General features: G+C 41.2%; 3 protein-coding genes across 3 annotated transcripts in view; all 3 read right to left on the bottom strand.

The window, feature by feature from the left end:
• LOC137491248 (uncharacterized) overlaps positions 1 to 13,637 on the bottom strand; it is a 697,259-nt gene that overhangs the window by 614,587 nt on the left and 69,035 nt on the right. The window lies entirely within an intron of this gene.
• Positions 1 to 13,637, bottom strand: part of LOC108182277 (uncharacterized) — a 257,835-nt gene that overhangs the window by 198,534 nt on the left and 45,664 nt on the right. The gene's annotated exons all lie outside the window — the stretch shown is intronic.
• Positions 1,523 to 2,981, bottom strand: LOC101883440 (PWWP domain-containing DNA repair factor 3A-like). The gene is made up of 4 exons (XM_073948047.1): positions 1,992 to 2,981; positions 1,812 to 1,900; positions 1,665 to 1,725; positions 1,523 to 1,576 (listed from the first exon to the last, which is right to left on the bottom strand). Exons 1-4 carry the CDS (start codon positions 2,208 to 2,210, stop codon positions 1,562 to 1,564), a joined length of 384 nt encoding a protein of 127 aa, XP_073804148.1. The 5' UTR covers positions 2,211 to 2,981; the 3' UTR covers positions 1,523 to 1,561.

A 13,637-nucleotide genomic window follows, 5' to 3' on the forward strand; every position in this document is an offset into this window, starting at 1 on the left:
AACTGAAAGCTTGGTGGTTGAAGCCCACCCAGGGACAAATTTGGCATTTTGCTGCCTTGCAACTGCTAAACCGTGCACTGGGCATATATCCTGGGCCACATTCTGTCCAGCGTTACAAGACGAAATCAGGATTTAGCAGAACATTGTCACGGGTAGGGAAGGTATTACTGTAAAGAGTGTTTAGCTCTTAAAAGTTCATCTCATCAGCCCGGCTAGCTCAGTCGGTAGAGCATGAGACTCTTAATGTCAGGGTCGTGGGTTCGAGCCCCACGTTGGGTCTTCCTGTTACTTTTCTCTCTCTCTCCCAGCAACCTTACATTAGCGTTCATGTAGCAGACTTTGAGACAAAGTTACGCGTTTCTACCACTGTAGGTGACCTTTCACTAAGTCTCTGTAGCGCAATTGGTTAGCGCGTTAGGCTGTTAACTGAAAGGTTGGTGGTTCAAGCCCACCCAGGGACGAATTAGGCATTTTGCTGCCTTGCAACTGCTAACACGTGCACTGGACATAGATCCTGGGCCACATTCTGTCCAGCGTTACAAGATGAAATTAGGATTTAGCAGAAGATTGTCACGGGTAGGGAAGGTATTACTGTTAACAGTGTCTAGTTCTAGTGGAGACTCTTCATCCGCCTGGCTAGCTCTGTCGGTAGAGCATGAGACTCTTAATGTCAGGGTTGTGGGTTCGAGCCCCACGTTGGGCATTTCTGTTACTTTTCTCTCTCTCTCTCAGCAAACTTACATTAGGTTTCATATAGCAGACCTTTTGAGACAAAGTTCCGCGTTTCCACCACTGTAGGTGACTTTTCACTAAGTCTCTGTGACACAATCGGTTAGCGCGTTCGGCTGTTAACTGAAAGGTTGGTGGTTCAAGCCCACCCAGGGACGGATCAATCATTTTGATGCCTTGCAACTGCTAACACATGCACTGGACAAAGATCCTGGGCCAAATTCTGTCCAGCGTTACAAGATGAAATCAGGATTTAGCAGAATATTGTCATGGGTAGGGAAGGTATTACTGTTAACAGTGTCTAGACAAAGTTCCGCGTTTCTACCACTGTAGGTGACCATTCCCTAAGTCTCTGGCAACATTATGAAGCTGCAGGCCCCGAGACCCAACCGCACGCTCAGACCTGCTCGCTCAGACCAGCACTTCCAGACCTATCATTTTCTCAGACAGTGCCACCTGCTGTTGGAAAAATTGCCTAACCTGAATTGATTGATTTATAAATTGTAAATTACACTATTTTTCTACTATAAAATATTGCACTATGATTGAATACATTATTATATAAAATATTAAACATACTAGATTATGATTTAATGCATTAAGTCTGTTGTATTTTAATTAACTGTATTTGTAAATAGATATTGTTCAGTTACTTAAATATTTTCAGTCATTTATTGTTTTTGTTTTTTGTTTTTAAATCATTAAGGATTTATCAAACTCTTTAGTATTGAGTTGAGGGAATGAACATTATCTTATTATTCACAGAATAAATGATAGTACTCTGAGTAATTTTCTCACACCAAACTATTTTTTTATAAATTTTCATGAGGTCCTACAAGTCATCGAGCTGTAAAAAATGCAGAGAAAAATTGTGAAAAACAATACTTGGATTAATAATGTATTTATTACATATAAAATAAAATAAAATGCTTTACATTCTTGTTGGGGAGATTTTTCATTTCTCGAGCAATTCTTCTGTTAAATTCCTCAACTTCACTAAAAAAAAAAAATAAATGCTGTTGTCAGAAATTGTGTTTAACATAAAAACTTAACAGCTTTTGTACAATAAAATGTAAACATACCTTGCGTGATAAATGGGGCCCTGGAGGAAGACATCTTCAGCCTCCTGCCAAGACAAGCCTTGTAACTCGGAAATGCCATGAGTTATGGCCTGTACAAACATACAGATAAACCAATTAATAAAATAAAACACACACTGCAGAACATAAGCATGCTCATGTACATACATGTTTTGTGATTACCTCTGGGAGGAGACATCCACAAATGAACTCCACCTCATCATTGAAGGTCAGCTGTGTTTTGGTTTTATTAAGAATTCCTCTGATGTAGTCATAAATGATTGACTGGGACTGCTCATTCTCAATGAAGACGGGCACTTGAGAACGGGGTTTAGTGGAAACCAATTTGACCTTTTCCCACTGAGTATATCCTTTGGGCCATAGAAGGAAATTATATTTCATATGTAAATGCACAAGTAATTAATTATATTTGGCAAATAATAGTCAAATTGTCACTTGACTATATTTAAGTCAACCATACTCAGAGTCTAGAGGAGTAATTTAAAGTGGAACCATCTATACCACCAAATGCTGCTCTGGTGATTTTGATGTGATAATCAAGTCCACTAATCTTTTGTCATTCCTTTCCCAATCTTGAACTGCTTGGACATGTGCCGGAAGATTGGATGTGGTTTTTCTTTTCACCCTAAAAAGGAGCAGAATTTTTCCATCCAAGACACTTCTTGCCTTCTCAGTCCAGAAAGCAAATCTGTGCCCATAGCTTTTAATAACAAGACAAGACAAAATCCATAATTACTGTGTAACGTGGAGACTGACACGGAGGGATCCATTATGCAATATTTATTAATCACAACTTCACTCAAACACACAATATGCACCGGAGTGCACACACACATCCACAGTAGTAGTATGGGTATCAAGACTGATGATGAACAGACACAGAGTGAGTTACCAGGCATGAGTGGAAGGGAGTGAGCGAGAACCAGGATCTGTTATGCAGGCTTGGGTCAAGGGCAGGCAGCAAGGATCAGAGTCCGTATAACAGGCGTGGTTCGTGGGCAGGCAGAGAGAGAGTCAGAGTCCGTATAACAAGCGTGGGTCGTGGGCAGGCAGAATGCGAAGCAAAGTAAGAGACAGGCTGGAGTCGTGCACAGGAGATCAGGCTGGAGATCATGCTCAGAAATGCTGGCCGGGGCTAAACAAGACTTCGCCCTGAACGAGTGTTTGAGTGCGGCTTATAAGAGGTACGTGGGTCATTAGCCAGATTCCAATCAGGTGTATGCGCAATCAGTGTAGATGGATGACGTAATGCTAAAAGTCCGGAGATGGTGGCCTCTGCTGGCCAGCGAGGGGAGTTACTGGGACCGAGTCGGTGACATACTGGTCACTGGTAAGAGAGATTTTAAGTATGTTTTGTTATTCATGTTACAAGTTGTTGTATTGACACAATATAAATTTTTAATTTTACAGATTTACAAGAAAAATAAATAAATACTGACATACCCATCAGTTTGAAATTGTTCCATGAGTAGAAGGCACCACCACTGACGGATGATAGGTATATCCATCTGAAAGAAAGACTGTTTAGTCTGACAGTTAACCAACATGTTTTTGTTAATACATGAAGTTGGGTGAGCTTGCAATAACCATGCCCCTTTTTTTAAAAGATATGTTGCTTAGAAGAAAGCAAGATAATATACACTAAAATAGTTACATTTTAACTATGATTTAAAAAAGCACCAACAAAATAAAGTTACATAAATAATAAAATAATACCTCCTGGAATTGAAACCCAATGCCACACACCATTGAGAGGGTGTACTGAAAAGAGAGAAGCCACAGTCATTTACAATGTTTACAAAATCTTTAAATCAATTAACTCAATTTATATCTTACCATGAGTACAAAAACACCACAATCATTCCCTCTTGTCTGACGTGGCAAAGCCTAAAATAGGCAAAGCAAATCAATTTTATTTTAGAATAATGTACAAAAAATTTAATTGTTGTAAAAGCCAAATAATAATTTTTTTAAGTTGATTCCTCACTGGAAAATCATATCCAGTCTTTTCAGACCATGTCCCATGATCCACTTGGTAAGCAATTTTCCTGTAAACAAAACATAGTAGTAATACTAACAATTACAGCTCACCTCAACTCTAGAACACCATGCATAAAAAAGGCTAGATGAACATACAGCGGGGAAAATAAGTATTTGACACATCAGCATTTTTATCATTAAGGGGATTTCTAAGTGGGCTACTGACACAAAATTCCTACCAGATGTAGCCATCAAGCCAAATATTGAATTCATACAAAGAAATCAGAACATTTAAGTATACAAGTTGAGTCATAATAAATAAAGTGAAATGACACAGGGAATAAGTATTGAACACACTTTACTTAATACTTTGTAGAAAAGCCTTTGTTGGTGATCACAGCTTCTAGACGCCTCTTGTATGGAGAGACCAGTCGTCTGCATTGCTCAGGAGTGATTCTGGCCCATTCTTCGACACAAACGGTCTTTAAATCTTGAAGGTTCCTTGGGCCTCTTTTATGAACTTTGATCTTCAGTTCTCTCCATAGATTTTCTATGGGATTTAGGTCAGGTGATTGACTGGGCCATTCAAGCAACTTGATTTTCTTTCTTTGAAACCACTTCATTGTTTCCTTGGCCTTGTGTTTGGGATCATTGTCTTGCTGAAATGTCCACCCTCTTTTCATTTTCAGCTTTCTGGTAGATGGCAGCAGATTTTTATTCAGAATGTCCCGGTACATTTCTCCATTCATCCTACCTTCAATAATATGAAGTCTGCCAGTACCCCTTGCTGAAAAGCAGCCCCAAACCATGATGCTTCCACCCCCAAACTTAACTGTTGGTATAGTGTTCTTGGGGTGGTGGGCAGTGCCATTTCTTCTCCAAACATGATGTGTAGAATGACTGCCAAAAAGTTCAATTTTGCTTTCATCTGACCATACTATAGTTTCCCAATAATCCACAGGCTTCTCCAAATGCTGTTTCGCAAACTTTAACCGGGCCTCAACATGCTTTTTGTTCAGCAATGGAGTCTTGCGTGGTGAGCGTGCATGGATGCCATGGTGGTTCAGTGCATTGCTTATAGTTTTCTTTGAAACAATAGTACCCGCTGATGCGAGGTCTTCCTGAAGTTCTGCCCGAGTGGTTCTTGGCTCTTGGAGAACTCTCCTGATTATTCTTTGGACTCCTTGGACAGGGATCTTACGTGGAGCACCTGATCGTGGCCGGTTTATGGTGAACTTATGCTTTTTCCATTTCCGGATAATAGTCCCCACAGTGCTCACAGGAACATTCAGCATTCTGGAAATGCGCCTATAACCATTCCCATCAAAATGCTTTTCAACGATAAGACTACGCAGATCTTGAGAGAGTTCTTTGTTTTTACCCATCATGAAGTCTTTCCTGTGTGCCTCCTGAGTAATGAGAAGCCTTTATAGGCCATCAATTAGGACTAAAGCAGCTGATATCAATTAGTACTGATAGGGAGCAGGGTTTTTCTCTCAATACTGACAGATCTCCTGACTTTCTATGCCATTTTGCACCTTGTTATCTTCATGTGTTCAATACTTATTCCCTGTGTCATTTCACTTTATTTATTATGACTCAACTTGTATACTTAAATGTTCTGATTTCTTTGTATGAATTCAATATTTGACTTGATGGCTACATCTGGTAGGAATTTTGTGTCAGTAGCCCACTTAGAAATCCCCTTACTGATAAAAATGTTGATGTGTCAAATACTTATTTTCCCCGCTGTAGCCAGAAGTTTATGAAACGGCTATAGTAACGTAGCCAAAAGTGGCAGAACTATAATACACGGTTAGGAAATAAATAGAAATGGCTATAGGAACGTAGCCATATATCACATAAAGGCTGAAACATGTCTTAGTTTATTGATAGACCTAAAAATTGCCCTGTATTCCTCATCTCCAAATCCTGATTCATGCTCTGCGTACAGAGAGTCTAAAAACACCATCTCTCTTCGAAGCGGCATCATTATCTACAATGTTAAAGGTGTAAAAATATTTCATTTGAACATTATTGCTTCTTCCAAGATTTTTCAGTGTTTTATTTTAGAAACACACACATTGCAATACCAATTAATGTATGCACTAGACATTTTAATATATTCTTACACAGACAACAAAGTGGTCTGGTCCATTGGCATTTGTCCATGCTGGAAAGGCTAACAGGTTTTTCAAGTCTGCATCTTCCTAGAATTGATCAGGACAGTTATGTCGTTTAATTTAGGTTGTACTTCTCACACAGTAAATACAGTACATACACGCACCGGTAATCCAGTAACAATGTTGTTAGGAGTTTCTTTCCACACAGGGAAAACATAAAAGTCCTCAATGTATATGTCCTTGCCCTACATGAATAAAAAGAAACTGTTGACAATGACATGAACATTTTCACACAGTTTAGAAATTGTTTTTTTTTTAATTTTATTTGGATCAAGTTAAAACAATCTATATAAATATTATGTTTTATAGTACATACAATTTGTCGAGCCATTTTACAAATAAGCTTCATGCAGGCGTTTCCAATCTGCAATAAATACTTTGATAAGTCAATGTTTTTAATAAAAAAAAGTTATAATAAAAAAACAGACTGCTTACATGGAAGTCCATGTCCCTCAACAATCCAAGGCTCCAAAATTCTTCTCGAATAAGGCACACTTGCCCCTCCTTCAAAATTATTTCACTGCCAGGGCGATTTCGGTCCAGCACATAATCAAGCTGTAATAATAATAACATTAAATATGTGTGTGTGTGTGTGTGTGTGTGTGTGTGTGTGTGTGTGTGTGTGTGCATTTATATGTAATGGTAATTGTTCACCAGTTTCTCTTGTAATGGATGCCAGTCCCTCTCCCAAGGCTTAGTAGGTTCCAAAAAATTCAGAAGAGTGGTAGGTTCACAAGCTGTTTTTTCTGTAATTGGTACTGATGACAGAGGAGATGTGACTGATGTTATGCCTGGTGATGCAGCGGTCGTTTGTAAAGTCACAATATTTTCTGGCAGTGCTGTCAGTGGACCTTAGAGTACATTAAAGCATCAAAATTTGAAAATAACACATAATAATTAGAGAACAGAAACTTGACACTGAGCAACTGGAAATAACAGTCAAATTACCAAGTGACATGTCCATTCATTTCTCTGTGGAGGATGGATTTTCTATAAATACAAATATACACATAAGTACAGTTATGGATATAGTGATGTATTTGTTACACAGTAAGGGAAACATTACCTAACACAACCTGGCTGTGGTCATTCATGTGAATGTTTGTGTTGAATTCCTTTTTTATGTCATGAAGACGTTTCTCGTTTTTTCTGACATTGTAATGGTGGATGATGTTTCGCATGAGGAAAACATGTGTGGATGGCAATGCCATGTTCATAAAGTAGTTATTTTTCTTTAGCTTTGAAAAAAGCTGTTCTGCAGCCTGACTGTTAACTTTGCCAGCTAGTTGAGGCACAAGAAGAAGCTTCCTCAGTGAATCACGAGGATCTTTTGTGTTGTCTTCGTGAAAGCGGTCATACAGAACATAGTGTTCTGCAGAACCAGCTATTGGATGACCATCCGGATCTGGACTTTGCTTTTTTGCAGTGAGCCATGGCAGAGTTACCCGTAATGTTCCTGATTTTGCTTTTGCAATATTTTCAGTGGTTGGTTCGAGTAACCTTCCCTTGAAAGGTGTGAAAGTTATGGGTTTCCTCAAATTTGTGTGGGTGGACAGTCCACGGGCAAAGTCATAAATAACAACATTAGGCAGATGCTTCCAAGACAGAAGCATATCTGCAAAATCCCGTGGACTTTCTGCTCGCAGATTACACTTTATACTGTAAACTATGCCACAAGGACACATGATGACAGCCCAACCTCCTGGAACAGACAAAAAAGATAAGCAAATAGTTAAGAAAACATAATCAAATCCCATTAATTCCCATAAAATCCCATAGGTTATGATGGAGGGCAGTGGCATTAACCTTAACAAAGTATACTTTTAAAAAATTTAAAGATGCAGTGCCTCAGAGATGTAAATACACTCCCCCACACGGAAAGCAACAATAGGTGTCAGACGAGGCCACCTCCAACACCCCCCCCCAGAGCTGTACACCACCAGTCACTCCCCAATCAGTGCCAAGCAGAAAACAGGACCCATTATGTCTATGTGACTTTGTACATTTCTGATTTATTTGTAATATTTTAATGTGCAACATTGAGGTTTACCTGAAGCAGCCCAAATCTTTTCAAAAACCTTGTCATAGGCCTCCCTTGACCTAATCTCCTCCGAAAGTCGCAGGAGTAGATCTGTGCGAGAGCCTTTGGCATCTAAACCACACTCTTGACGAAGTCTTCTTATCACTCCCACCTATCACATAAAACACACATGTTTCAAGAGTTCACACTTAGCTCATGATTTATACATAGCTTGTTTGGCATGCTGTCCTGGGAGAGAGCCCTGAGCTCAAGGGATCCTCGAGCCCAGGGCTCCCCCCCTTTTGCAGGGCGAGTGGAGATTGAGCTCAGGTCTATCTCAAACTCCCCCGCTGCTGAGGCCAAGGCGAACTTCCTGAGAGTAAGACATTATAAAAAAGGTTTAGGCTTGTTTTATCTATAATATAGAGCACATTTGGATGGTGGGAGGAAACCGGGAAACCCACGCGGACACGGGGAAAACATGCAAACTCCACACAGAAATACCAGATGGCTCAGCGAGGACCCAACACCATTGGTATTCTTGCTGTGAGGCAACAGTGCTAGTCACTGGGCCACCGTGCCACCCATTCTGGATAAAGGAGGAAGAAGGGGAGGAGGGGGGTTTCTTCCAGACGAAGATAGTTGTAGAAAGGAAATGAGGATATATATAGTGATTTGGGATCCTTTGATTGGAGGATCATAATTAGTTAATGTGGACCAGCTGGGTAAATCATGAGCACATGCTCCTCTCGAATTTAGTTTAAAACTAAACTTCACTTCAAGCGTTCACACTTAGCTCATGATTTATACATAGCTTGTTTGGCATGCTGTCCCGGGAGAGAGCCCTGAGCTCAAGGGATCCTCGAGCCCAGGGCTCCCCCCCTTTTGCAGGGCGAGTGGAGATTGAGCTCAGGTCTATCTCAAACTCCCCAAAAAGCCAATGATAAGCGCTCGGGACAGCAGCCGTGTGTTTACACAGGAACTCCCCAAAGTGCAAAGAAAAAGTGCTATATCCGGCTGCTGGATATATATGTGAAGAACTGATAAAAAGTGGGGGAAAAGCTTTCTAGGGAGTGTGTGAAGGGCAGGGTGGGTTTGGTGGCTAAGAAATAAAGTTAGGAAGTCTAAGGGAGTCTGAATGGCTTAGAGGGTGGGTGGAGACTCGTGTGTAAATTGGGGCTTAAATGGGCCCTCTACGGGAGTCAGTGCTTAAGAGAAGGTTTGTGAGATGCAATAATGAAGGGTGTGGAGCTGGCTGTTTAAGAGGAGGGAAGAGATTTGGTAGCGGAAGCATAAAAAGCTGTTGGGGGTAAACAAAGGAGAGAAGCTGGAGGAAACAATGCTATATAAATTACTGTATGGAATATACAACTGCTATGCAGCAGAAGCACTCAATGCTGGCATGTTGCTAGAAGCTGGCAGGGAGAAAGAGAGGGGAAGGAAGCTGGTATTAACAAAGATTTAATATATTAACAATAAAATAAAAACATGAAACATTAGGGAAATACTATGCATAATAAAATTGCAGTAGGCAGCGGAAGCACTTAGCGCTGGCAGAAGAAAAACAGCTGTAATTAACAAAAATATGCTATACAATTACTATGCATAATATGCAAAATAATCAATAAGAATGATACTAATGCAGCGGGAGCCCACAACGCTGGTAAGGGGAGAGAAAAAGGGGGGTGCTGTTGAAGTAATAAGGTTACTATGCAAAATACAGAACATGAAATGCTAATGAACTACTATGCAGAATAAACATGTTAATGCCGATACTGGTGAATAACTATAAAGAATAAATAAACTGATGCAGCGGAAGCACTTGACACTGGCAGGGGAAACTGGAAGGTGAAGGCGATAGGTGAGGCTCATGCGAGAGCCAAAACTCCTATTGACTCCGGCGGGAGTCAGAGCTTAGGGTGATGTTAATGTGGAGGAAGGAGGTTGGATGAGAGTCAAAAACAATGAGTAAAGAGCTGGTAGAAAACAGTAAGGCACTCAATTCTGGCAAGTAGAAAGGGGAGAGCTGCTGGGAGTAATATGATTATTATCCAGAAATACACAATATAATACATGAAATACAAATGGACTACTATGCAGAATGAACACAATGTATACATTTTATCAATAACTATATGGAAAACAAACAAACTGGTGCAGCGGAAGCACTCCACACTGGAATGGGAAAAGAAATGGGCAAGGTGGCTGGAAGTAACAGATATACTAAACAATTTTTATGCAAATGATACAATACAAGATATAACAATAAACTATTATGCAGAATAAATTAATTGGAGCTGCAAAGGTGCTTGATGCTGCAGGGCAGGAAAAAGGGGGGAGAGCAGCTGTAAGAAACACAAATATCTAACGCAAGTACTATACAGAATATACAAATTATGCAATAAGATACTAAAGCAGAGAGAGCATACAACACTGACAGGGGGGAAAGAAAAAGGGGAGAGCTGTTGGAGGTAACGAGATTACTGTGCAAAATACACAATATGATAACATGTAATGCTAATGAACTACTATACAGATTAAACAAAATGTAGATACTGATGAATGACAATACAGAATAAATAAAATGATGCAGCATAAGCACTCATTTCTGGCAGTGGAAACAGGAAGGTGAGGGTGATAGCAGAGGCTCTTGCGAGAGCCGAAGCTCGTGTTGACCCCTGTGGGGGTCTGAGCTTAGGGTGATGCTAAGATGGAGCAAAGAGGTTAGTTGAGAGTCAAGGCAAGGAGTTAAGAGATTGGAGGGAACAGCAGAAGCGCTTATCGCTGGCAGGGGATACAGAAAGGAGAGGTTGATAGGTGAGGTTCTTATGAGAGCCACAGCTTGCGTTGACCCCTGCGGGAGTCTGAGCTTAGGGTGATGCAGATAGAGCAAGGAGGTTATGAGAGGGCCAAAGGCAAGGAGTGAAGAGCTAGGAGGAAACAGCGGAAGTACTCAACGCTGGCAGGGATAACAGAAAAGAGAGGGTGAAAGGGGAGGCTCTTGGGAGGGCCGAAACTTGTGTTGACCCCTACAGGAGTCTGAGCTTGAAGCAGATTGAGCAAGGTGGTAACAAGAGAGCCAAAGGCGAGGGGTAAAGAGCTAGGAAGGAACAGTGGAAGCACTCAACACTGGCAGGAGGAACAGAAAGGAGAGGGTGAAAGGTGAGGCTCTTGCGAGAGCCGAAGCTCGTGTTGACCCTTGCGAGAGTCTGAGCTTGGGTGATGCAGATGGAGCAAGGAGGTTACCAGAGAGCCAAAGGCAAGGGGTAAAGAGCTAGGAGGGAACAGCGGAATTACTCAACGCTGGCAGGGGGAACAGAAAGGAAAGGGTGATAGGGTAGGCTCTTGTCAGAGCCAAAGCTCATGTTGACCCCTGCGAAATCTGAGCTTAGGGTGATGCTGATGTAGCAAGGAGATTACATGAGAGTCAAAGGCAGGGAGTGAAGAACTAGGAGGAAACAGCAGAGGAACTCAATGCTGGCAGGGGGAACAGAAAGAGGGTCATGTTAAGCTCTGCAAGAGCTGAAGCTCATATTTACTCCAGCGGGAGTCTGAGCTGTGAGGGGGTTTACTAGGGATGGACAGATAGATGGCTTTGGCTTGAGAATAAAGGGGTGGCCAAGATTGGGCTGAGAGGTTTGAAAGAAACAACTTGGGTTCTTTGAGATGAAAAGACTGATGCGAATGTAGGATTTGAAAGGCTTCAGAGAACCAATGACCAAGGGTCTGGATCTGGTGCTAGGAAAGCCTTTTAATAATGCCAATTCTGGATGAATGGCTGGAGATTGGTTCGGGCGGAAATCCTGAGAGGTGGACAACTTTGAGGTGTTTCTGGAACCAGAGATGTGATACTGGACGATTAGCGTCATCAGTAAAAAGGGGGGCTAGGGGGTTTGTTTCTTATAATCCTCGAGTGTAGGTATACTAGAGAGTTTGGACTGGGTGGGTGAGGGCAGGAATGTTGAAGATGTAAATGAAATGTTCTTTGTCAATAGATCTATCTTACTTAGCAGGACGAGGAAACCCTTTCTTTCCTCATCACACAAAATTAGATCTGCTATGGTGGGTTGGAGTGAGGGTTGAGTTTGAATGTTTCATGCTGTGATGTGTGACTGAAGGGTCTGAAGGCTACTACTTTAATGGTAAGTGATATGGAGTTTGGTGGAGGTTATAATGGGGGTGGCTTAAGGTAATGTCATTTGTGGAAAGGGATGGACAGGCGTTGAGTTGGGGTCCACTTCTGTAGCCAGTGACCAAAGTTTCTGGAAAGAAAAATGAGAGAGAGTCAGTGATTTGGTTTTGCAACCTGGCACGTATTATGCAGACATGATAAATTGACTAATGTCAAATAAGACATCTTAAAAGTAGCATTAAAGCTTAGAGAGTAGGAATGCCTTTGTCTATGCATTATATTGTTTCTTCCTCAACACAATAAATGAGAATCCTAGAGGTGGACCATTCGTCTCCCCATAGTATGGCGGCAGCGACTATTGGGTACAGTTTGAAGAAGGCTGATGAACAATGGTTTCTAGAGTGGAAATAGATTAAGGGGGCCATGTGGTGGCAACCAGTGGCCTCTGAGTACCCTTGCAACCCAACTGATGGGGTAGCACCAGTAAATAGACAAATATCTAATGGGGGTGCGAACAAATCTCTGCAGAAGAAGGAACAGCCGTTCCATAGCTTAAGGAAGCAATCCATAAGCGGAGTTCATTGTGGGTGGGTTTTGAGAGAGAAATTGTGCCTTTTAAATCGTGACTTGTGGTAGGGAGCTGGAGTAGGCAAGTTTGAGGTAAATTTGCACTGTGAATTTTAGGTGGCCGAGGATAGATAACAGTATGTGTTTAATTCAAGTCTCTTTCTTATAATACAAGAGAAAGAGAAATTATTCAGCCAATTTTCTCTTTAGGAAGAGAAGCTTGGAATTTGAGCAAATCGAAGTTAATGCCTAGAAATTCGATAAATGTATTGGATCCAGCCTTCTGCGAGCAGAATACCTAGATTGGCGAAAACCTTTTGGTGATCTCTAGGTGTTTGGCTGAAGGCAATGTGGGGGGTGATTAGAATATCATCTAAAGTTGGATAAGGTGGGGGATTCTGCGATTGTTAGAAAGAAGCCAGTGATGGAGAATTTGCGAGTTGCACTGCTTATGGGACGAATGCGTGAAACCTTGAGTGGTGGGGCAGAGAATGGTCAAACATAAAGTGGTTGTCGATCGCTTTTTAAATAAGATGATCCACAATTTCTGGTTCAATCAGCAAAAGCTGACTGAATATTAGGATAGGAAGGGAGAGCTGAGGTGCTCGGGTGAATCCATAGGTTAGACCTGAAATGAGAAAATCAGAAAAAATTAGTGGTGAGAACGCAGTTCTCTAGCGAGGTGAGGAATCGACAGACAGATAGTGTTTTAAATGTTTTGGTAAACGTTCATTCCCCCCCAGGATAGTGGAGGGCCAAGGATATTGAGCATGGCTTGGCTGGTGATCTTAAAAATACCTCTTTAAAGGAGTAGGTGAAGTGATAAGTTTAAATTCCTGTGACATATTACGATCGGACTTCTATGATCGATGTGATGCTTATTGTCATTAGGTGGGTAATTTTATTTTAGAAGTTAAATAGCTATT

This window comes from Danio rerio, chromosome 4 (genome assembly GCF_049306965.1).
Source record: "Danio rerio strain Tuebingen ecotype United States chromosome 4, GRCz12tu, whole genome shotgun sequence".
Taxonomy (NCBI): Eukaryota; Metazoa; Chordata; class Actinopteri; order Cypriniformes; family Danionidae; genus Danio; species Danio rerio.

Bases quoted from the DNA above. Each gene is read 5' to 3' on its own strand.
- LOC101883440 (XM_073948047.1), bottom strand. From the start codon at position 2,210: ATGAAATATAATTTCCTTCTATGGCCCAAAGGATATACTCAGTGGGAA. The intron at 1,901-1,991 runs GTAATCACAAAA...ATGTTTGTACAG, and splicing joins GTGGATGTCTCCTCCCAGAG to GCCATAACTCATGGCATTTC. The intron at 1,726-1,811 runs GTATGTTTACAT...TTTTTTTTTTAG, and splicing joins GGCCCCATTTATCACGCAAG to TGAAGTTGAGGAATTTAACA.